This window comes from Polistes fuscatus, unplaced genomic scaffold (assembly GCF_010416935.1).
Source record: "Polistes fuscatus isolate 324 unplaced genomic scaffold, CU_Pfus_HIC Scaffold1, whole genome shotgun sequence".
NCBI lineage: Eukaryota > Metazoa > Arthropoda > Insecta > Hymenoptera > Vespidae > Polistes > Polistes fuscatus.
The window spans coordinates 9,485,534-9,510,907 of NW_025112997.1; the positions used below are offsets into that span (position 1 = coordinate 9,485,534).

Below are 25,374 nucleotides of genomic sequence, written 5' to 3' on the forward strand. Positions count from 1 at the left end.
ATTTAAAAATATTTTTCAACAATATCTTCCACTGTATTGAATAAAAAATGCGAAATTTAGACAGAAATACGAAATCCTTAATTTCACGACGAATTAAAATTATGTAAAATTATATATGTTTAATGAACAATCGTTATGTCGAATATCAACAAAATTCCTTATTTAAAACATCCTTCCTTAAACAATAAAATCAATCCTATATTAATTTATTACAAAAGAAGAATATATTTAACGCGATTAAAAATAATACCTGTCGTCTACCTGTGCCTAATATGTGCGGCGTGTCGCTTTGATATTGATGACTCCGGAAACAAAAAAAAAGAAAATATCAGACATGGCACCGTCAAGATAAAAAGCTCGCGAGGTCTAACGATCCTAATTAACGAAATTACTCGGTGCGGTGCGACGCTTCTAACGGTCCGTATTAGAGTCTTCAATCTTTTCCATAGCCTTCGTTGGTACAGAGTCAACGTGCAACCCTTTTTCTCTTTCTCTCTCTTTCTCTCTCTCTCTCTCTCTCTCTCTCTCTCTCTCTATCTCTATCTCTATCTATATTTCTCTTACTCTTTCCACCCACTTTCAACACCAAGCAACCCCGTATGCAAGGTTCCTTTGAGGTAGTACCTAGCTCTACCTAGCTACGTATCCACTTTACTTAGCACTCTGCATGATAGAAGTTCACAGAGAGCCTTCTAGACTCGAATACGGAGAAGGGTTCTCTTCTAAGCTTATACAGGGTGTCGCAAATGTCTTTAGGTCTGCCTTGATTTTATGTGTTACTAGTTCTCTCTCTCTTTCTCTTTCTCTCTATTACTCTCTCTACTACTCTAAAATCTGTCTCTTATTTAATTAATATCATCATAAGACTGGGAAAATTTCTAAATGGATGTCTCTCACGTACAGATAATTAACTTTACGTTAAGTTACATTATTTAATATACTCCTCTTAAATATATATAATAGTTGACTTTATTTTATTGATTTTTTTTTTCAAAAGAACTAAGGTAAAAGCTTATAGAATGTATTTTTTTTATTTAATTTTTTGAATGAAGTAGAATCAAAAGTTATAGTTTTATAATTGCATCAAGGTTGATTTCGATTTTATTAACATCATTTTAATCGAGAAATAAATACTTTTATATGTCTGTCTCTTTCTCTCGTACAGATACATACATACACATTCACAAACTATGATTTTTATAAGCTATTATAATAAAGATAAAAAAATTAATCCTTTATAACCATGTTTAACTTTGAAGTAACGTATCAACATATCGATATTATTTTTATTAAATTTTTTCCCTTTTAACATGACGTGTAAAAATATCCTTCTAAAATCTTTTATTAATAGACGACCATATGGTTTTTTTTATAAATAATTGTTAATATTAGCTTTAAATATCAAACTAATGGATAGAAAATGTTTAATTCGCCGTTAATTTTTACTTGTGAAGAAGGGGGAGGGGGAGGGTTAATATTTGTCAAATAATATAAATACTTTCCATAGCTCAGGGGGTTAGAGGGCGGCAGGGAAAAAAAATTCGAGGTATAAAGGGTTAAAATGGGTGGACTCAGTGCACCGAGGTTGTCGTTGGAATAAAAATTAGTCGATATTTCAAAGTAGGGGGTAGGTAATAAGGAGAGAGAAGAGGAATAATAAAGGGGAGGGGAGTTAAAAGCAAAGAAAAAACTTATAAAGCGTTGAAAAGAGAGCGAAAGAAAATAAAAGATTAAAATAAAGGAGAAAAAAATTAAAAAGAGAGAAAGAAAGAAACTCTGTGTGTGTACGTGTGCGTGTATGTGTGAGAAAGAGAAAAAGAGTTTCAAAGTCAAACAGAAAGAGAGAGAGAGAGAGAGACGGACAGACAGGCAGACGGACGGACGGACGTAGAAAATGAGAGAAATTTAGATAGAAAGAGTGAAATGCTAAGTAAAACTGAAAGAGAGTGAGTAAAAGAGGGGTGTGGAAGAGAAGGAGAGGGGAGAATAGCAACGCAAAATATCGCGAATTAATAGCCGAGACGAACTTACACCGTCGGTGTTAAGTGCTTCCTCCTTTTCTCTCTCTCTCATTTCTTTTTTTTTTCTTTTTTCTTTTTCTTTTTTTCACACTCGCCTTGCCCTTTGTACGTCAACTACGACTATGGTAGACGTATACGAGACGACGTAGAGACGTAGACGTCGACTAAGACTACGACAATGACTGCGATGGCGGCCGATTCGTTACACGAGGAGGAGGAGGAACGTGTACTCGTCGTTAAAAGGAATTTTAATCACATTCTTCGCGGCTGAAGTGACGATAAGAAGGTTCCTGCTAGGGTGTACTGCCCTTCCATCTCTTTCTCTCTCTCTCCCTCTCTCTGTCTCTCTCTTACTTTTTTTCTTTATAACTCATTTACACTTACAAACTCATATTCTATCTCATTCTCATAGAAAAGTGTTGGTTTATAGGCGTTGGTCGGTAGGTGAGTGTGTGTGACTGTGAGGAGAGAGAGAGTGGTTTGGCTTGTGAAGCATGACGAAAAAGAGAGAACGAGAAAGATAGAAGAAAAGAAAAGAGAGGGAAGGCTAGCTACTCGCCGCCATTGTTACCGCGTGCTTCGAGTACTACTACCCCTAGACGTTTTACTTTTTAGTCCCTATCTTTTTTACCCTTCTCTCTTCTTCTTTTTATTCTCTCCCTCTCCTCTCTCTATTTCGCAACCCTCAAACCTCCCTTTTCTAACTTTCCTCTTTCTCTTTCCATCATTTCTTTCTCTTTTCATCAACCGTCGATTCGTATCATTGATCGAACCATTTTTATGAGCCACCTCTTTGAATGAACGAAGAAACCAACTTTTAAATCAACGATTACTCCCATCAACTTAATTGTTCCCCTTTCAGGATTGGTGATAAAATAAGGGAGATAGTTGAATGACTCGTTCTATTGAGCTTACAATTAGAAACGAATCCTCTCGCGCAGCAGAGGGCGGATCAAGTCAATTTGTAAATTGGCGGTTAATCTAAGTGGTAAACATTTCCGTCGACACCACAAACTCAGAAGTTAGAAGAAAATAGAAAAGAAATATTTTTAAAAAAAGTTATATTGTAAGACAATATTAAATGTTTCCTTCGTTATTCCTTAACCTTTTCGTTACGGCAGTCCGCTCTGCCGAAGTAATGCCACTGAACGGAGCACCGCGCCGAAAAGTATGCACATTGTACGTCGGTAGTCTTTGATGTTCGCACTTACGTTTTTCAATGTTATCTTGGAGACTTATTTTAACGTTCAAAATATATTACGTGACTTTAAAATATACTTTTAATAGGATTAATCCAATAATACGGGTCAATAGAATATTGATTCTATCTATATACTATATATATATATACATATACTATTCTATATATAGAGTATCTATTGAGATACTCTACAGATAAAGTAGAATATTTTTGCCGATTATAGTCGACACTCGCATACACAGGTCGTCGCATGGATGCCAACTATAGTCGGCGCTCGTAACGAAAGTGTTAGTAGTTATAGGAATAGGGGATAATTACGATCGTATTAATAATAATCGTTCAACGTAAGAGAAATGAGGTTGACATTGATCAAAGATTGATGGGAAAGAATATTACAAGGATAAAGGAATTCTATATTTATGTAAAAACGGTACGAAAAGTCAATTGTCCATGAACGACAAATCGTTTTAAACCTTTCGGTACAAGCGTTCTGTCCGCTTCGACACTACTGCTCTACGAAGTGCCTCTCCGAAAATGCACATATAGTACATGATCAGTACTTATATTTCTATGAAAATTTTCCTAAACGTTAAATAAGAACTATGTTTAATGAAACAATGTTAAACAATATTCAGCACTCGTACACACAGGTCATTTTAGATGGATGCCGGATATATCCGGGGTTAAAAAGGGTTAATTCTGACATGGATCACGCGTTATTTTTCGTTGGATAAAATAATTATTCTTCTGATCTAATGGAAGTTGATATGTAATATTATCGCGAGGATGCGTACACTTGGAAATTATCGCTGATCTTTAAGCCACCTGTTCTATAATGTTGCTCAAAGAAATACTTTTGAGAAAGCAGAAAATATATATAATTGTTTAAATGTAACATATTTTAATTATAAAGTCAAGTATTTATACTGTTAAAAGGATGAGTAAAACGAATTAACTAATAAGCTAGTTGGCAGGAAAGTAATTTCGGATTTTTAGTGTGAAATAAAACTTGAATTTTCTATACAAAAAATAAACTTTAATCAGTCAAATATCTTCCATTCTGTTCTATGACCTTATGCCATCTTTCTGATAACTTCATTATCCTGCGCTCATAGAATTTCTGGTCCTTAATAGCAAAAAACTCAACTAAGTGCGATTTGAGGTCATCGTTATTACCGAAATTTTAACCCTTTAAGAAATTTTGTAAACTTCGGAATAAATGATAATCCAATGGTGCAAGGTCGGGGCTGTATGAGGAATGCGACATCACTTCCCAACCAACCTCTAATAGTTTCGTACGTGTTGTTAAAGATGTGTGAGGCCTCGCATTGTCGTGGTGGAACACGGTTCCTTTGCAATTTGCAATTTTTGGCCTTTACTCTTTTGATTGCTTCCTCCAATTTCATAAGTTGTTAGCAGTAAACATCTGAGTTGATCGTTCGGTTGTTTGGAAGCAGCTCAAAATACACAACACCTTTGTAATCCCACCAGATTGACAGCATGATCTTTTTTAGATGCAACTCAGCTTTTGATATGGTTTGTGCTGGTTCATTAAGCTTGGACCATGATATTTTTCGATTAATTTTATTGTAGACAATCCATTTTTCATCGCCAGTGATAATTCGTTTCAAAAAAAGGTCGATTGCATTACGTTTGAAATGCGTATCACAAACATTGATTCGTTGTGTTAGGTGAATTTCTTTCAATTCGTGCGGAACCCAAATATCGATCTTCTTAACAAGTCAAAGACGTCTTATATGATTTTCAATTATTGTGTGTGATACATTTAACTGTTTTGCAATCTCTCGCACAGTTATGTGACGATTCGATTCAATTATCGCTTTCATTTTGTCATCATCAACTTCAGAAGGTCGACCAGAACGTTGGTCATCTTTCAGTGAGAAATCTCCAGAACGAAATTTTTTAAACCAATTCTGATAAGTGCGTTCTGTTAAACAATCAACACCATAAACTTCACATATCTCTTTGAGAGCCTCAGCCGCTTTCTTGCCTTTATGAAAATAAAAAAGTAAAATGTGTCGAAAATGCTTATTTTTGCACTCCACGTTAAAACTGACAGTAAACAGACAGTTGTAAAAAAAATTACACGAAATGTTTTCTATAGCGACCTAAAGGTATCGACTACCAAATCTTAAAAGAAAAAAAATTTTAACATAAAAAGAAAAATAATGAAACAAACATAACGCTAACTACTGGTGCAAACCGAAATTACTTTCTTGCCCACATAATATTTTGATAACAACAAAGAGTCAATAAGAGTCAATAAGAAGATAATCATGATACAAGTGTTAATATCACTAATCAGTAATCTAAATCAATTTAAGTCAGTAGATTTTATAATATATCAATCATTGCATCTGGTTATACTTCACATACGATAACACATTAGAAAAACTTATTTAAATGAACATAATTTGCTTCAAACCCTATTGAAAAGACATTCTAAGACCTCGGGGAATCTTCTGTGCGTGCTTAATGCTTAATCCGCCACTATTCTCACACTATTCTCACGTCTAAAGGTTATTGTACCTTATGTAGAACATTTCAATGTTTTAGTTAATAAATGTCATGAAATGAGTCGTATTTTAAGTTTTATTGAAAAATATTTATTTTTATGTTCAACAAACTTAAAAATCAAGTTCTCCATATTAATAAATATTTTTATAGTTAATTTTTGTCCCATTTTGTTTAATCGTCTAAAAGGTTTAATTGAGGCAATTTCCCCTTTTTAATTGTTCCGTTTTAGAGGATTGGTAATAAAAGGTAAAAATAGTAAAACTACTGACATTATTGGACTAAAAACGGAATTGTTAAACTTAGGAATAATTTTTTTTTCTTTTATATTTATAACTTGTTCTGTATTTCAAATGTGTCTCTTCATTTATGTTCTATTTTTATTTTTTCATTGAAAGAAAAAATAATTGGGTCTAGATTAATTATTTCCTCATATCAATTGTTCCCATTTTAGAGGTTGAACGAAGTATTAAATATTATATATCGCACTTACGTCCGGATTATTTGAGAATTTGAATAAACAAATATTTGTAAGGTGTTTATTTATTTATTTATTTATTAATTATTATGTTATAAATTATATTTTTATTATTAGTTCTTCTTAAGAATCAAAGGAAGAAGGAAAAGAAATATGATAAATAAATATATATATCATAATATAAATAATATAATATAAATATCATATATATATGACTGTATATATTGATTTAAAGATATAAATTCATAAAATTGTGAGTGTCTATAATCTCTCGAATGATTAGTTAATATATATATAATCGTTGTATTTTATACTACTTTTAACGTCTTGCTTCTTAACAAAAATATCTCTTACTACGTTGTACTTCTTGTTCAGGCAAAACATACTCTTTATAATTCCTCAAAACAATACCATACAATTTAATGCCCTTGTCCTTTCGTTACATATATATACACGTCATTCCCCTCTATCATCTATCGTCATTTCTTTGTAGAGTCTTTCTTCTTAACTTTCCCTTTCTTGTGAATCCTCACTACGCACCATCGCAAAGTTGCAACAGATCCTATGATCGACGTTTTTACGATTACATATCCATAAGCACGTACGCACAAATACTCACATATTCTCTCATTCCTTCACAATATGACAAAAAGGAACAACATTTCTTACAGCTTTACTTTTAAGAAAAACGTCTTTATCTATTCTAGAAATATCTATATAGACATTAAATAGCGATTGTTCTCTAATATCTATGTCTTAACCTTCTTCTACTTTTATATTTATGTATACCTTTACTCCCGAACTGCTCTTGTTCTCACATATTGTTCTCCACTGTTATAGTTGATCAATAATTAAAAATAATTAATTATAACTATGGAAACATTCTAAAATAAAATTAAAAATAATTAAAATTGTGATACAGCTAAGCTAAAATGACGAATAATCAAAAAACATTTTATGTTTTTATCTTCCTTAAAAGTTTTCTCAAAAATTTGTAAAATTAATTGAATATTTCTAAATTTAAAAATAGTAAAAAATACTATTTTAAATATTATTTATTAACTACAATATAATTGGCCTAAAAGAAACTAATTGTAACCTTTAAAAGATTTTATTCTTTTTTTTTTATTTTTACTTAAAACATGTCCCACATTCGAAAGCACCTAACTATTTAATTTTTATTTTTATTTTGTTTTTCGCTCGCAGGCTTTTTCAAGGAGCTCTTAGCAACCAGCAAGAGAGGCTTCCACGAGATGTTCAAGAAAACTTACGGAATTTTGTATGAACAAAATTCTTACGTATTCACGGATCTCTTCAAGGAACTTGAGAATTATTATGCGAAGGGAACAGTAAGTTTCCTCGTTGAATTCTATTACTTATCGTCTTGCATTTATCATTCCTACATTAAATTCTATTGAAGAAATTTGAATTAATTAACAAATATCGATTTTTCTTTCTATTTTCTAGGTCGATCTCGACGACACGATGGATAATTTTTTCAACACGCTTTATCAAAAAATGTTTACTGTTCTAAACAGTCAATATAAATTTGATAATAAGTACTTGGAATGTGTTGGTGATCATATGAAAGAAATGAGGCCATTCGGTGATGTACCTCAGAAGTTGAGCGTTCAGATTAAAAGATCTTTCGTTTCTACAAGAGCTTTCAGTCAGGCACTTACTGTTGCTGCAGATGTTCTAAAAAACATGCAAACGGTAATATATTTCATAAATACCACTAAACTATTTTATTTTCTATTTAAGCAAATTTTTTGTATCTTATATACAAAAATAAATAATACTATAGTATTTTTTTTTATTAAAAAAATTTAAATAAAATAATACTAATGTTTTTTTATATATAATAGATTCCTACATTATCAACTACAACCGATATTAATTTTATCATATATCTAAATAACACTATAGTAACTAGTATAGTACTTTACTAGTATAGTATTTTATTTGAAATATTGAGGTAAAGTATTAGTAATTTTTTTCTGTTAAAGATTTCTACATTATTAACTGATCAAACGTATACACTAGTTTTATATATTTTTATTTTTCTATATTGTTATTTGTAATAAATAATATTTAAAATAATATTTATTCGGGCAACAGGCACACATAGAAAATGAATACTCACTTTGTTATAAATTTTAATTTTATGTTAAATACAATCTTGTCAAAGTAATAACCATTAAAATATGAACGACCTAGTTGTGTTATTGGTCTTATTGATTTTCATCATTTATTCATTATTATCACAATAATTATATAATATGTGTGTATATATATATACATATACATATATTTGTAGTTGAAATCATCACCAGAATGTGCATCAGCGTTGACAAGAATGACAGCTTGTCTCTCGTGTAGCGGGATCGCAGGCAAGGTGTTAGCTTGCGGCGACATGTGTGCGAACGTAATGAAGGGTTGTTTAGCTCAGCACGTGGCGCTTGACGGGGAATGGAATCAGTTCGTTGGTCAGTAATAATATTCTACCGTAATTTTTATTCTTCATCAATTTTTAATCACAACACCCCAATCTACCACATATTGTTTTATTAAAATTTCCTTCAAAGAATCCAAAATATACAAAAAAAAAATTTGTAATTAAAATTTGTTCGTAAATTTTGTATTTAAACAGAGGCATTTGACAAAGTAGCAGATCGTTTGCTGGGTCCATTCAATATAGAGATGTTGATGAAACCAATAAACTTAAAGATATCCGAAGCGATAATGAACTTCCAAGAGAGCAGTAGCGATGTTTCGCAAAGGATATTCACAGGATGTGGTCGTCCTGTGTTGGGTAGACGAAGAAGAAGAGATAACAGAGAACTCGAACTTGAGTCATTGGACTTTGATCAGGAAACATCAGGTGAGGATCGTTCCTCGACTGCTGCGATACTGGACAAGCTCGTCAAGGAGATAAGACAAAGGATAAGAGACTCTCGACAGTTCTGGGTCTACTTACCCTATCAGTTATGCAACGATGGTTTGGTACAACCACCTAGCAATACTAAGGAATGTTGGAATGGTACGCACGTCGATAAGTAAGTACAATCAAACTGTCTATTATAATTTCTTACTCGTTTCAAGCATATTAATTATGACATTTATAATTGGAATTGTTTTTGCACAGTGGTGTCGACAAATTATTATTGATTAAAAATTTTTGTTGTTGTTTTTTATTTTTCCAAATTGCAAAAACAAGGCAAGTATATATTTTATGGGACTGATTTTTTATAAATGATTTATTTATAGATATATATATCCAGTATCCTCGGATGGAGAGACGCAACCATTAAACCCAGAAGTACGAAGTAGCGGACCAAGGCCTACGATCGTGAGGGATCAAATTTTTGCTTTGACGACGATCACGAACAGGCTTAGGTCAGCGTTTAATGGTCAAGATGTTGACTGGATAGATACAGGTATTTATTATTGTGTAAACCCCTGAATTCAGTATTGAATACTATTTATTCAATATTAATGTTACCGGCAAAGTAGGAATTGTGAACAATGGCCTGGCGTTTTTAGGCAATGCAGGAAACAGAAGAATTGTTACGGACTTTTCCTAGGCAATGTTGAAAAGAATACATTATCGGGCAACAGGCACACACACAAAAGCGATCATGGAGCACAGTAAAAAAATTATTTTTTTTTTTTAACAAATTTAATACCTTGACTTCTACGCGTGTTTTTGTGCGCGGATTTTTGAGACTGTGCGCGCCGCTATACTATGCGCACTTCTATAAATTGAAACTTACTCTATGCCGGTGTGTTATTATGTAGGGCCCACTATTACTTATCATAGTAGAAGATTATTACATTTAGACCGATATTTATAGAGATTACCATGAAAAATCTATCTTTTATTTCTTATCATAGCGGAAGATAAGCACGTTTAGAACAAAATGTTTCGTATCTGCATTCTATTAAAAATCATTCGAAACGACTCGAAGATGTATTTCTTACTTTGACAGTTTCTCATTTGTCATTCTACAGAATGCCTAGGAAATGTGAGAAATATGAATACATTCCCTATAATGCTGGATTTCCTACTTTGCCGGTAACATTAATATTAAAATGTTATGACTATGTAATTAATATAAGATATAATCCTTAAACCTATTATATATGTAGGGTAATTATAATTAATATAAAACACCTGATTTTAAAAAGATGATGAAATAAATTAGGTATTCCATATTAGGTACAGTTAGCCTATACTTATTAATCCTTAAAAAGAAAATTAATATTTCATGGATTTGGGAAATTTCAAAGGTGGAAATAAACAGTACAATCAAGAACAGTACCTTCATGAGCATTTATGTTATCCCAAAAATTAAACTCCTAGTCTCCATCTAATACTAAACATTAGTTTAACCAGTTTAACCAGAAATCTTTCGTGAGTCTAATATAATTGTTTTGTTTTAAAATATTCATTTTCAGAGGAAGTATGGTACGGATCCGGAAGTGGATCAGGTGACGGTTCGGATGGTATGGACAACGAGGATCGTTTCGTAGAAGGATCAGGTTACGGTGGTGACCATTCATTACCAGAACAACCACCGAATCAACCAACACCTAATAGAGGTCCGGAAGAGGTACCGCCAAGAGTAGATGTTGATACCAAATTAAACAACGATAACAACAATACCAAGAAATATGGCAATACAACGGACACAGCTGATAGTGGAGCAACCAGACAAAAAATATCTTTATCACGAGCATTGACGACGTATCTGGTGCCGATAGTTGTCATGTGGTTTGGTGGATGTCTCACCGAGTGGCTGTGATCATACGGCTTTATTATAATCGAGCAGTGTACTACAGTGTAAATATCTCTTTTTAAGAGAACAACAACAGTAACTCCTTTTCATTCAACAATCCACTTCGACGATCCTTGTATTCGTCGTTGTTGTTGTCATAGTTATTGTCGTGAAACTGATGCGTTAGTGATCGAAAAAAAAATGGTATTTTTTTTTCGTTATATAAGCGAAATTTTGATCGACGATAATTACAAGTAAAGTGAGTTTTATATATATATATATATATAAAAAATAAGAAAATATACTATATGAGGTATATTTTCTTCTACTTCTTCTTCCTTTTTTTTTATTCGACATTTTAGGATTAATTATTTTAGACGCTCGATTGAAACTGATCGATCTTATCTATCTATTTTTTTATTTCTATTATTAACGTGAGAATCTTTACACGATATATATGAGTGCTTAGATCTAATTAATTAAACTAAATTCGATTAAATTGCGATATAAAAATAAAAACAAAGAACTATGATACTGGAACTGAGTATACGAGAATTTACGTTTTATGCTCCGGCATTGAACTCTCCAAAGCGCGCGGAATTATTCAGTTATTTTAACCGAACCGAGAAGAAGAGAGTATATTTTGTCTTTTCTTTTGTTTCTTATAATTACTATACTTGACTCTTTAATATTTCGTTTCGTTAAATTAGATTCGTCAAAACAAAAATGAAAAAAGAAAATCATTTGCTTTTGTCTGCGTGTTTGTGTTCGTTTAATCCTCTATAACCTAAATTTTTGTTCTTATTTACAAAAAATATTTAATGTAATGTAACAATTATAATATTTGTACTATAATTGCAATATAATGATTTTAGAAAAAATATTTAAAATACATCAAACATGTATAATAATTTTGTTACGATAAAATAAAATGAATGCCCAAGTTTGTGTGTGAGTTCTAAATTGCGAGACGTGTTATAGAGGGTTAATAAAAAATATTTTCACCTTATTTTTTCGTTAAGTTACAATATTGTTGTTTTCTTCTTCTTCATCTTCTTTTTTTCCTTCCTTTCTTTCTTTCTTTCTTTCTTTCTTCTCGTAACTGATACAAATATTACGTCACTGATACGCTAATCGGCTCAAATTTAGTAACCAAACAAGAAACTGCACATGATTAAAATACGTTCAAATAAAGTGTCAAAACGTCGTGCGACATAAAACGAAAAAAAAAAACAACAATCCTTGCTAAAAAGGCTGAAAGTGAAAGAGAGCTCCTGTGATAAAATCAAAAATAAACTGAGCTCGTATCATCGTCATCGAATCGTCACCAATAATTAGCTACCCGCGTGCCGCACGCGCAAAATTTCTTCGACAAAAAAAAGAAAAAAAAACAAACAAACACTATAATAAAATTTATGCGAATCGGTAACATTGTTCACGAATTCATTGATAAAAGGACATTAAATATATATATATAAAAGTAAAGAAAGAAATAAAAAAATAAAAAATCTAGTGAAATATTAGAACTATAATAATAACTAAACAAACTAAATAATTATTTGTATTTATAATATATTATTATATTACATATTATATTATATAATATTACATATATATATATGTAATTAAATTAATGTAAAAGTTATATTCATATATACACACACACACACACACACACACACACATTACGTTCGAAATATTTTATTGAACGAAATAGAAAAAAAGAAAAGAAACTGAATAAAAGCACGTATAATAAATTCTTACCTACACATACGTATATGTATATCTATGTGTATGATTTAAGTAAGTATTGTAATTTCTTTTGCGAATTTTTTTGGCTTATCATCAATCAATACCGAATTTCATGTTTTTTAAAAACAAAAAAGAGATAAAAAAACATATCTAAGTAAGTAGAAAACAATTAATTACGTATGTGTGTGTACGCGGACATTTATTCATATAAATAAATTTCTTTCGTCATTATTGTTTCTTAGCGAATAAATAAATAAATAACGGGAGGAAAACAAGAAATACAAAACAATAAAAATGGAACAAATATTGTGCAAAAAAATAATGCACCAAATAGGAACAGGGTTATCATAATGAAGAAGATCTTTTATATTATAACAATCGTATATTATACAATTTTGATAAAAATAATTTATACTCTTTTTCTCGAAAGGAGTATAATAATATAGATTTAAATAAATAAATAAATGAACAAACGAAAAAATAAAAATTATAGTCGTTAACGCGACTGCACGATGATAGGCAAACACGCACGCACGCACACCGATGACGTGTAATAATAATAATAATAAATCTAAAGACGACGTTCCTAATTTTTTTGTTCTTTTCCTGCAATCATTTTTATTGACATTTAAAAAATAAAAATAAAAACGAGAAGTCCAAATATGCTTTCCATATATATTTAAAGAAGGAACGAAAAAACAAAATAATGAATATTATTTAAATTAAATTAATTAATCAATTAATTGATCATTCATTAAATGAATGAATTAATTAATTGATTAATTGATTGATTAATCATCGATGTGAATGAAGAAAAGAAAAAAGAGAAAAAAGAATAAGATGAGCCATAAACAATTTGTAAAAGCCTTGACACCGAAATGTTTTCTTTTCTTTCCTTTTTTAATCCATTAATTAGGTAAATAAGTACGTGAGTGTGTAATGAATTATAATGTGTGTTATTACGTTTAAAACGATGAGAAATAATATGCGTGTGATAATATATGCGAAAGAGAGAGAGAGAGAGAGAGAAAGAAAGAGGTTGTATGTAATTCTGATAAAAAGAGAGAGTAAAAAAAAAGAAGGAAAGATTTCTCAAAGTGCCCCAAGTACGACTGTTAGGCAATACTTAATTCGATTTATAAATAATAACTATTTATATAATGATAAATCATTATCACATATAGCAATTATATTGTGATTGGTAATGAAATATTTCGAATTATAATCGTTAATCGTCTATTGAATTAAATACTGCCGAACATTGCTCAGTACGTTTAATTAAAATAATAATAATAACGATAATAATAATAATGATGATAATATTAATTGTAATAAGTATAATAATAATAATAATAATAATAATAATAATAATAATAATATTAATAATAATATTAATATTAACAACAATAATAATAATATTAATAAAATAGATTTATATACGAAATTTATGATTATTATATAAAAAATTAATTAATTATAGAAAAAGAAAAGTTTGTAAGAAAGAAATGAATGAATGTGTGTTGAGTCTGTGTGTGTATGTAGATGTATAATTACCAATTTATCCGATCATCTTTTGTTTTCGTTTTTTCAGATTTTCTTGCAACTAAAATGCAATTAATTTAAAACAATGGAATTAAAAATATTTAAAACAGTATACATTTAAATTACATAAAAAAGGTGTGGAGAGGAAAGATATGGAAATAAATAAGAAAAAAATAAAATAATACTGAGTGTATGAATTAACATACTTACACATATATAAATAACATGTTTATGGTTGGAAAGGTCCAAACAAGCCTCAAGTGTGACGATGCTCTTAATTAAACCCACTATTTTAATAAGAGTAATAATAAAAAAAAAAGAAAAAAGAAAAAAGATAAAGGAACGTGAAAATTTAAGTGGAGTAAATAAGAAGTAATTAATTAAATAAATAAATAAGAAAGAACACTCTCTATCGCGATAAAATAGATTACACGTTAGAATATTATATGTTTTATATATACAGTAATTATATAGAATTTTTACGTTTACACAGGTCAGTTAAAACATTATAGTAAAATTGATTTTCAAATTTAACATCCATTCGATACGAATTATTACAAACAATTACAAAAATAATAAATTATTTGAAAATTATTATTCATATTGAAATAAAAAGAATAAATAAAAAAATAGAAATAATATTCAAGGATAAAGTTTTACCGTGATAACAAGATAATCGACTATTAGAAAATTATTATTCATATTATAATAAAAAAGAAATAAATATGTAAATAACATTGAAATTTTCATCAAGAGAGTCGCATCGTTATATACATTCCTCAAAATTATTCAATGCGAATCGTCAATTTTTTTTTCCTACTTTTTCCGTACAATTTTGAGTTCTCTTTCATCGTTCGTACATGTTAATCTAATATCAAAAAAATCCAAAATACGGATACGTACATACATATATATACATGCATACATAAACAACCTGTTAACGTAATTAATATAAAAATTCAGTGTAATTAAACTAAACATTAGTTTTAAAAAAATGCAAATAAAAAATAAAAAAGATAAAGAATAATAAAACGGCTTATTCTTATAATTATTAAACAATTTTTGATTAGATGTTTTAAATGCTAGTGCTAGCTTAACATAAAAATGCATTTACATTAAATGCATATTTTTTCTTTTTTTATTTCTTTTTAATTATTACTACTTAACAAAGTTTAGATGAAAAATCATAAATGAGAATTTTCCTCAAAATTTAATTTATTAATCGCTGTGTTGTTATGTTAACACAACCAAATGCATTATTATTAGATTATTATTATTATTACTATTATTATTATTACTATTATTATTATTATTATTATTATTATTATTATTATTATTATTATTATTATTATTAATATTATTATTATCACCATTATCGTCACTCATAATCAGCATCATCATCAATCCACTTGTGGACTTGTACTCGAAATTGTTCTCTGTGTGTTATAATAAAAAATAATAAGAAAGAAGTTCATCGATACATAATAGATAGATTATTTTCAATGTATAATTAAACTGCCCTATGTAATATAAAATTTAATTTAACGACCAACCGTATGGAATAAATTTAAATATTCGAATTAATCATATGTTTGTATTATATATCATATTTCACATTTATTTATATTTTTTATTATTTCCATATTTTTTGTTTGATTTACAATAGCTCCATACGATAACACCGATTAACACCGATTTTTTGTTAACGCCACACAGTTTTTGGGGTCTATTAGGTCCCATACAATGTGCAAACAGTAAGACCCAATACATAACCGTTTCCAAGAAAATAAAAGGTTGTAAGTATTATACACGTGTAAAGCTCAAAATTATTCAACCCTCTTCGTAGTAAGTTCAAAACTTTTTAACTCTCCTCGTGGTAAACTCAAAACTTTTCAACTCCTTGACGTGTATTAGGTTCAAAACCTTTTATTTTCTTGAAAACGTTTATGTATTCGATCTTATTGCTTCCATAATTTATAATTCTGATAGATCCCTATAACTATGTAGAATTTAAAAAATTGTTGATAAGGTTTGATAGAGCTATTGTTAGAGAAAGCGATTTTCTATCACGTCCTAAATTAAAAAATTTTTAAATCTTAAATTAGAAAATAAATGATATATAGAAATTTTAGTTAATGAATTATGTTAGTTTTAATCTCTTATTTTTTATACGCACGATTTATTTTGTAATACTTTACATATTTTTCAAAACAATTGTGTTTCTCTGGTCCACTGAGGAATGAAGTGCCGGGTTTTTTAATTCTATGCATCTATTATAAATATATATATTATATATGTAATATTAATTAATATTAATGAACCAGTTAGTTGTAGCAACCTCTTTGCAAATGTATACCTAAATTGTATCGTCTAGAGTATATATATAGCATACTCTGTTTTATTTCTTTATCAAATTAATCATTTTATTACTGACATTTATTTAATAACCCACTTGCGCTGGCAAAAACAATTCACCGACGCGTGCCATGCACATCGTTTTTGTTTTTGTTGACAATCGCCTGACGACGTGTTACACACGTCGCTGGCGTTCCGGTAATAGAAGTATCTCTCGACGTTCCTGGCACGTTTTTCCACTGCAAGTGGTTAATTTAATCAAATAATTCGCATATGAAAGCAAAAAATCAATTACTTAAAAAAATGATCAGTTATGAATTGCTGTTGTTGAATGATATTTAGTAAAGAACAATATAAAAGTACAATACAAAATGATACTTCACAAATTAAATACGAATATTTTCTTTCTATCCGAATATTATTTTCATAAACAATGTAAACATTTTCGTGTAGAATTACTTTTTAAAGATATGGTTGGTATATAAATCTAGAAAATGTTTCTAGATTAGACATGCAGTGTTAGGTTTAATTGGCCTAGTTTGTTCTACTTTGTTTACACTATATACAAAATATTTTCATAATAATTATTTATATTTTTGGTTCCGTTTTATTTTATCTTTCTCTCCATATATTTGAAACATCTTGAAATTGACGAATATATTTTAGTTTTCATTAAAATTACAATTTATATATATATATATATATAAATAACAAATGATTACTACCTTTTCCGCATGGCGAGTATACTCGTCAATCACAACTAACTGATTAATATCAACTCTTTGCTCCAGAGCCAGTTTTATTTAGATACAAATAATTTCTAGTTTATAATTTTGCAAATTAAATCTTTCCAGAATAATATTCCATAAAGTATAGGTAATCTGAATAAAAAACCTTCAAATGCAAAAGGTTAATATAATATTATAAGATATGAATTATTAATATTAATTAATATTATATATATATATATACACAATAATTATTGGTATGTGATAGAAATACGTAGAAGAAAATTGTTTGAATCTCTATAATACTATTTCCTACATCTTACTATTTAATTCAATGCAATAAAAACTATAATAATTCTATAATAAGATGATTAACGTTAATTAAACGTACGAAATTTTACAAAATCTTTCAACTCTAAATTGTTAATGCGAAAAATGAAACTTTTAAGATAATAGGACATATGCGATAAAAATTATTTAATAGATGTATGCATAATATAATATATTATTTTGCTACTTTTATCTTTTTTTCCATAATTCGTCGGTGGAAATTTTATTTTATTTCATTCTTTTTTTATTTTATTCACACATCATTTTGCAACTCATGTTAACGATCTTGAATTAATTCAAAATTTAACTGTGTAAGTATGTGTATGTGTGTTTAATGTATATAATAAGCTATCTATATTTTTTAATTTTTTTTTCTTTTTCTCTTTCTAGACTTTCAGTACCGGTCAATATGTTGGAAAATATTTCATTTCATTGTAATGTTAAATGATGAAATAAATGTAATATTATTCACAATATTGAAACCGGCGTTTGGAAAAGAAACTATGTCTATTTAACAAATGCAAATTACATTTTGTGTAGCACGTATTCTATACATATATATCTATCGACGGTTATGAATATATAATAATACGTATAATAATGTAGATAAATCGTGAAAGACTCAAATACTAATTTTCGGTTTAATATTTTTTCTTCTTTTCTTTCTTTCTTTTTGTTTCATTCTCATTCTCTGTACAAAGTGGCAATAAGTCTATGTAATTATTATTATTATTATTATTAATAATTAATATTATGAACGAATTGAAATATGTACAATTTAATCCTTATGAGATCTATCAAAATCTCACATTATTAAGGTCTAACAAATACTTGTTTCCTCAATCGCTTCTTCGCCATGTAAATTTAGCTCTTTGAGTATTCGCTTCGGGTATAAGTACCGTGTGCGTTACAGGATGCGAATATGGACAAGCGGGTTTATTACAAAAAGGATGATATTTGCATTGTTGCGTAGGATGCGAGAATACACATCCTAATTTTGTACAGGATAATCCAAATTTGCATTTGGGATGCTTGTACGCACATTTGTCTCCAAACTTACAAGCTGGGAATGCGCTGTTTAAATAATTAAATAAATGTTTTACTAAATACATGATACGATTTAACGATTAAATTTAAAAAAAACTTACAAAAGTATACATATGATTAAAATTGAAATAATAATTTGTTAATATTTACCTGCACATAACTGTGGGATGCATAAACGCGCATTTGTTTCCGAGAGTACAATTAGGCCAATATCGACATTTTTCTTTTGATTTATCGATCACCGTTGACACACTGCTCTCAACGTTCGGTTTTTTACCTATATACGAATAAAGAAATACGGTAATTATTATTGATGATCGTTAATTTTTGTTTGAAATGTTAAAATAGAATTGTATTTACGTTTAGTCGTCGTTACGCTACTACCATATACCATTGTAGATTTAACTTCAACTGGACTCGGCGAATGAGATCTATTGTATATTATTGGACTCAATTTTCTTCTCTTTGTTTGTATATTCTCAACAACATCTACATTTTCTATGTTACAATTTTCATTGTTCTCTTCGTTTATATCTTTTATAATCGAATCAGCATCATCATCCAAGTCAGTTATCCGTAGAATGTTTGGATCTGAATCACTTGGTACAAGTGTATCATTCTGCACCGTTAACAGTGCCATTTCATCGTCTTCGGTTACCTAAACAAAACAAAGAACGAATAAATAAATAAATGAAATAAATACTTCAGTTTGATGATTGGAATTAATGATAACTATTATGTTCTACTTTACCTCCATTTCTAAACGTTCTTCGTCATCAGAAATAGTTTTTTCTTTTGTATGATTATTATTATATCCATTTAAAGTAACTAAAAACTTTTGGTTATTATCGTTTCTTTGGAATAGAGACATCACAACTCCCATGTGTTCGTCAGTGACATGTGGCATATCTATATAATTAAAATAATATTAGTATAATAATAATAATAATAATAATAATAATAATAATAATTGTTACAGGTAATTCATATATAATTAAAAAACTTACAAGGTTTAGGTTCAGATTCAACAGAGTCCGCTGTATTCAATTCGACTTGAATTTTCTCCATGACGAGCCTCTTATTAGCATTAAAACGTACAGACAAACTTTGGCTTAATTCCCTCGACGGAGCTGCTGGCCTAAGACGCTTCAAAACTGGTTTCTTCTCCTATCAAAAGTGATTCTTTAATTAAATGATAATATCTTAAATACATGAAAAAAAAAGGAAACAATTATAAATGCTGAAACAATTTTTTCTCCAAGTATATAATAAATATACGTATATATATATACATATATTATAATGTTAAAAATAAGAACTAAGAATTGAACTTGAACAGGTAAGATTTTATTTTCCTTTCCATCCTAACTATATACAGTGCAATTAATTTTAATAACAACGTCCCTTAAATTAGCGCTTATTACGATAACTATATACCGTTCATACTTTTGAGCACTTTTTATAGAAATGTTGGACTCTTGATTTGTCTTCATATCATATCAAGTAATCAGTAATTAAACAGCTACAGAACATAAATAAAAAATCGTAATCAGTTTGGGATATCCTCTCAAACAATAATTACTAACAAATAAAAAATTAATCGTTATCACATTATACATACCATTAAACATGGTTCTGGATTTTTCTGTTTAACAACCGATTGATTGGCTTCAGCGACTGCTCTAAGTAATAATGATTGCGTCGCACGTTTCTGTAGAGGCTGCAATGGCTTCAAAGGTCTTGGCGTCACAATAACTTTACTGGGAAGTTTAGATTCTTCGATCTCTTCTTCATCCACATTATTAGATATCTTTTTATTAACTTTTTCTATAGCTTTAATTCGTTTTTTTTCAGTCTTTGGTGGTATGGATTTTTTTACAGCTATTATATGAGATTTCAGGGGACCCGCGTTTATTTCTTCATCTACTTCGTCGTTTAATTCTTCTTCAATTATGACTTCTGGAGGATTTTCATCTTTGCTAACATTGGAAGATTGAATAAGTGGATTCAAATAATTTTTAGAATTCATTGGTTTGAAATTATTTTTTAAAGGTCCTAATCTAGTTTTAATATTCTTGTTGCTCGTTAAAGTATTACGATCTTGTTCCAAGCATTTATTAGTCTTATATTCTACTGTATCTAGCGTCAATTTCTGTTGAAGTCTATGAGCGTTGCTTATTCCTAGCCGATCTTTTATACTACCCGTCAATTTGTCAGATAAAATCTTAGATTTGAAATTAGGATTATCTTTATCTTTGATATCAATCAGTTTATTAGATCGATCATTTCTAATGGTACCCAATCGACTTTTAATATCATTCGCTCTATCTGCTTCTTGTTGTCTTGTTTCTATCTCCCTATTTCTCTTCGCACGTTCCTCCAATTCAAAATTTCTATTACGTTGTGAATTAGTATTATGACTGCTATTAAATCGTTTCTTATCGAATCTTTTTTCTAACTGTTTGTGTCGTGCTTCATTATCAGCTTTTTCTCTGTAAATTTCAAATTTCTTTCTTGGCGAAGCAACACCAAGACGATTCTTGACAGAAACAACAAATGATTTAAGTTTTTTAACATTATCTTCCGGAGTATTGTCATTCTCTTCTAAAGATTTGGATAACTTTCCACTGTTATCCTTTTTCTCCAATGATTCATGATGTTCGTTTCCAGATTCTAATGGTCTCTTTAAAATTCTTGTTGAAGTATTAGGTGTCTTAGAATTTTTATTAACTTCAGCACCAGATTTTGTAACTTCTAATGAAGTGTTATCCTTTGTAACAATACTTTCTTGAATTTGATTATTTATAGGTGTTGAAATATTACTAGATTTATTTTCATTATGCGCTAGTTTAGGACATTTATCTGTACCTTTAACGTGATTAGCATAATTACTCTGATTCAATAGAGTCATCTTGGCGACCGGTTTATGCAAGCTTTTGTCATCTTTAATATTTTTAACAGTAGGTTTCTCTCCACTTTGTTCAGTTGTATGATCTTCCAAAAAAGATGTCGTAGATGTTTTCCTTTTCTTCCTTTCCTCTTCTTGTTTAACAACGACAGTAGGTACAAATTCTCTTGATGACTTCTTCTTAGCAACTGTTACTTTCTGAAGTTTCTTTAAAACTTGATCGTGCAACCAATCTACAAACGGAGTTGTACTGTCTTCTAAGAATAAATTTAAGTCTTCGTGCATTTGCTGACGAGACTTTTTATTTACTACCATTACTAAAATATAATCTGGTAATTCCTCATCGTAGCGTACTCCTAACTCTAATAATTTAGCACGAATAGCACTCTAAAAGAAAATTATAACCAAAAATTATTATTATTATTATTATTAATAAATGTAAATAAATATAATCATTAAAATAAGAATATTTTTTTAATTTTTACTTACTCTAAGTTGATTTGTTACTTCTATTCCCCGTATATCCATTATGTGTTTTAATTAAATCAATATCACTTGAAATAAAACATAAGTCTTTAAACTTTGCTTTATATTAGAATGGCATTGGAATTATCATGAATTTATTTATCGAATAAAAATATTCTCTGCCATCTATGAGACAATTTCTTCGAGACTTTCTCCACGACAAAACTCCATTATAATTGGAATATTAACTAAAGTAGGTATCGCTGCATTGAACATGGAACTTTTATTAAAACATTAAAGTCACTATACCGTGCTATATTCATTTTGACAATAACACCTGGGATTACGTTGTAAAAGAAAATATTAGTCAATCAATAGAAATATCAAAACATAAAAACATTTTTAAATACGAATCTCTCACCACAATTCTATATACTAATATCTTAAATCTATCAAATTTAGGTTACTGTTTCCAATAATTTACCGTACATACGTACATATCTAGGATTATTTTTTTAGTTATTTGGATATACTGTTTGCGTACCTTAACTTATATTTAGCGCCAAAATTCAAATCTAAAATCACTTATCCTTATAATGTCGGGTCTTTATGAAATAATGAATAATATATATATATATTTTGATTTGTTATAAATTTTCTTATAGCCTATAGTTTATGATATTTTTTTTTAATGTAAATAACAATGTTAAAGTTAAGTAGTAAGCATTAATTAATTATCTAACTGTTTCCTAAACACTTCAGTTTCAAAATGGCGTCAAAGGAAAAGATACAATCTTTATTGTGATATGCATCAGTTAATAATGTTAAACGTAACTTTAAATGTGAATATGGTACATAAATATTAAAAATGAACCATTAAAAAATATTGGAAAGCAATAAGAAATAAAATATACAACTTAACATTTTCTTATTAAATTAAATTATTTTTGTTTCAAATGATTCAAGAAAGTTGGTAACATTCTGCATTTTTACTTGCATAATTATTATACTTGCATATTATTATATATATATACACATATTTTCAGATAAGTAAAAACTTATTATTAAAAAATAATTAATAAAAATTAGGTTGATGAAAAAGAAATCCATTATTTTTTCGGTAGAAAAAAAAATAAAATATTGATTAAACAATTTCAGATTTATGGTCGTTGAAAAGGTAACATTTCGCATTACAAAAATTCTTTTGCTGTATTTTGTTTGGTCTATTCAGTTGTGAGTTGCAGGGTGTTAAAAATGAAAGCCAACAAAGAGAAAGTTCGGTACATTTTACAGTTTTTCTTTGACAAAAGCGAAAATGCAAGCCAGACGGCTGAAATTGTGAATGGTGTTTATGGTCCTAATACTGTAACAGCCAATTACGTGCAATTTTGGTTTCGTTGATTCTTATATTAATTTTAATAATATTAAAATCATTGATTAATATATTAATATTAATAATATTATTTTTTTAACTTATAATTTATTACATTATTTAATATTATAAATAATAATATTAATAATATTAAATATCATGTAATATTAACATACAATACTGAACAAAAAAAATTTAATAAAAATGATTAATGCATAAAACTTGATAGATTTATTCTTCAATCATCATCTATTTTTATCTCCTTTCTTGCTTGCAATAATGAGCACTTTTTTTTCATATTTTACATGTTACATGACCGTTCGGTAAAACTCGTCTAAATTCGTGTAATTTCGTAATTTAACTCGTTACTAACCGGTAGATGTACAAATTGTATCTGATTAAGTTCCACTTAATTGCTGAGCTATTTTGTCTTCCATAAGTTTGAAATAAAATCATTTTATATTTTTTGAAGAGGATCAATAGAATTTCAATTGTGTGCGTGTACAAATTTGTACGTGTTAAACGTCATGAAAATGCTTTTTCTCAATACAAGTAATGACTAAAAACTAATAAAAACAAAAATACATACATAAAAAGAAATAATAATAACTACATACTCTCATCCTACAATAATTATTTTCAATTACGTCACAACGTTGATAATTTTTTCCGCATTTGCATTTGTATATAACATAGGTAGCACTCACTCAGTAGCACAGCTAGACGAATCACCGAACATACGGTTTGCCAATTACATTTTGTTTCATACCTTTAAAAATAAGAGTCCAGGTTAGCAGTGATTTAACGTAGTAGTAGCTGTTAGCAACAAATCAACAAAGCTTGATTTTGTTTATTTAATTGTAGAAACATTTGCTTGTTAATAGTCAAGGTGACAAGGGCTAATTAGTTTGAAGATATTCTGTATTTCTTTCTTTTTCTAGTTTCCTCCATCGTTAAAAAGCCAATACTTAAAACCGCAACACGTTTTCTGTCTTCCATGGCTGAGGAATTGCAAAAACATGGGGTTGTTCCCGATGTCATTGATAAGGCTCCATCCACCTTACTGGACGTATCCTATCCCAATAATCTTGTTATTGAGGTTGGTAAAGTTTTAACTCCTACTCAAGTTAAGGATCAACCTACGGTTAAATGGGCTGGGGATGCTAACACTTTTTATACCCTTTGTATGACTGGTAAGTTGATTTTATTTGTATTTATCAAATAAAGTTAATTAATAATTAATGCAATACTATAAGAAAAAGTTAATGTTATATTTACGAATATAATTTAATTATACACATCTTGTTTTTCTTTTTGTTTATAGATCCTGACGCACCCAGTAGAAAAGATCCCAAATTCCGTGAATGGCATCACTGGTTAGTTGGTAACATACCTGGCAATGACATCAGTAAGGGTGAAACTCTCTCAGAGTATGTCGGTTCTGGTCCTCCAAAAGGAACCAGCCTTCATCGTTATGTTTTCCTTCTATACAAACAACCTAAGAAATTAACTTTCGATGAGAAGCGTTTAACTAACAGAAGTGCAGATGACCGTGGTCTATTTTCTATTAGGAAGTTTGCGAAAAAGTATAACCTTGGTGATCCCATTGCTGGAAACATGTACCAAGCTGAATATGATGATTACGTACCTATTTTGTACAAGCAACTCGGTGCTTAAAGAATTCTCTGCTTCCAGTAATATTATTTAGTTATACTGTATTAATCAATTACTGTAAAACACATGATAAAAGAGGAATATGCATATAATTTGTTGTAGGGTTTATAGAGAAATAATATTGTAATATGATTTTTAATAAAGTTCTGATATATAGATAAATATGTTTGTTATTTTCTCTTACT

At 29.1% G+C, this 25,374-nt stretch overlaps 3 protein-coding genes across 9 annotated transcripts in view; 2 read left to right on the forward strand and 1 right to left on the reverse strand.

The window, feature by feature from the left end:
• LOC122520217 (glypican-6) overlaps positions 1–11,535 on the forward strand; it is a 156,948-nt gene extending 145,413 nt beyond the window's left edge. The window contains exons 3-8 of the mRNA XM_043640280.1: positions 7,442–7,584; positions 7,703–7,951; positions 8,556–8,724; positions 8,889–9,294; positions 9,506–9,675; positions 10,697–11,535. Coding sequence (XP_043496215.1) covers positions 7,442–7,584; positions 7,703–7,951; positions 8,556–8,724; positions 8,889–9,294; positions 9,506–9,675; positions 10,697–11,043 — 1,484 coding nt within the window. The 3' untranslated portion in view covers positions 11,044–11,535. The remainder of the gene's footprint in view (positions 1–7,441; positions 7,585–7,702; positions 7,952–8,555; positions 8,725–8,888; positions 9,295–9,505; positions 9,676–10,696) is intronic.
• A 6,414-nt stretch (positions 11,536–17,949) lies between these two features.
• Positions 17,950–22,635, reverse strand: LOC122513277 (zinc finger CCCH domain-containing protein 14). 2 transcript variants are annotated; one of them, XM_043629564.1, is made up of 8 exons: positions 22,565–22,631; positions 22,168–22,480; positions 20,392–22,065; positions 19,778–19,937; positions 19,522–19,679; positions 19,131–19,428; positions 18,921–19,047; positions 17,950–18,797 (listed from the first exon to the last, which is right to left on the reverse strand). In XM_043629564.1, exons 2-8 carry the CDS (start codon positions 22,204–22,206, stop codon positions 18,563–18,565), a joined length of 2,691 nt encoding a protein of 896 aa, XP_043485499.1. In that variant the 5' UTR covers positions 22,207–22,480; positions 22,565–22,631; the 3' UTR covers positions 17,950–18,562. The 2 variants fall into 2 exon arrangements, with proteins under 2 accessions (XP_043485499.1, XP_043485490.1); XM_043629555.1 differs by having other exon boundaries at positions 22,168–22,635.
• A 272-nt stretch (positions 22,636–22,907) lies between these two features.
• Positions 22,908–25,351, forward strand: LOC122513290 (phosphatidylethanolamine-binding protein homolog F40A3.3-like). Of its 6 annotated transcripts, none has more exons than XM_043629609.1 (3): positions 22,908–22,994; positions 24,457–24,708; positions 24,840–25,351. In XM_043629609.1, the coding sequence occupies exons 2-3, from the start codon at positions 24,513–24,515 to the stop codon at positions 25,190–25,192; spliced, it is 549 nt and encodes a 182-aa protein (XP_043485544.1). In that variant the 5' UTR covers positions 22,908–22,994; positions 24,457–24,512; the 3' UTR covers positions 25,193–25,351. The 6 variants fall into 6 exon arrangements, with proteins under 6 accessions (XP_043485544.1, XP_043485511.1, XP_043485517.1 ...); XM_043629576.1 differs by lacking the exon at positions 22,908–22,994 and adding an exon at positions 23,805–24,067; XM_043629582.1 differs by lacking the exon at positions 22,908–22,994 and adding an exon at positions 23,806–24,026.
• The last annotated feature ends 23 nt before the right edge of the window (positions 25,352–25,374 follow it).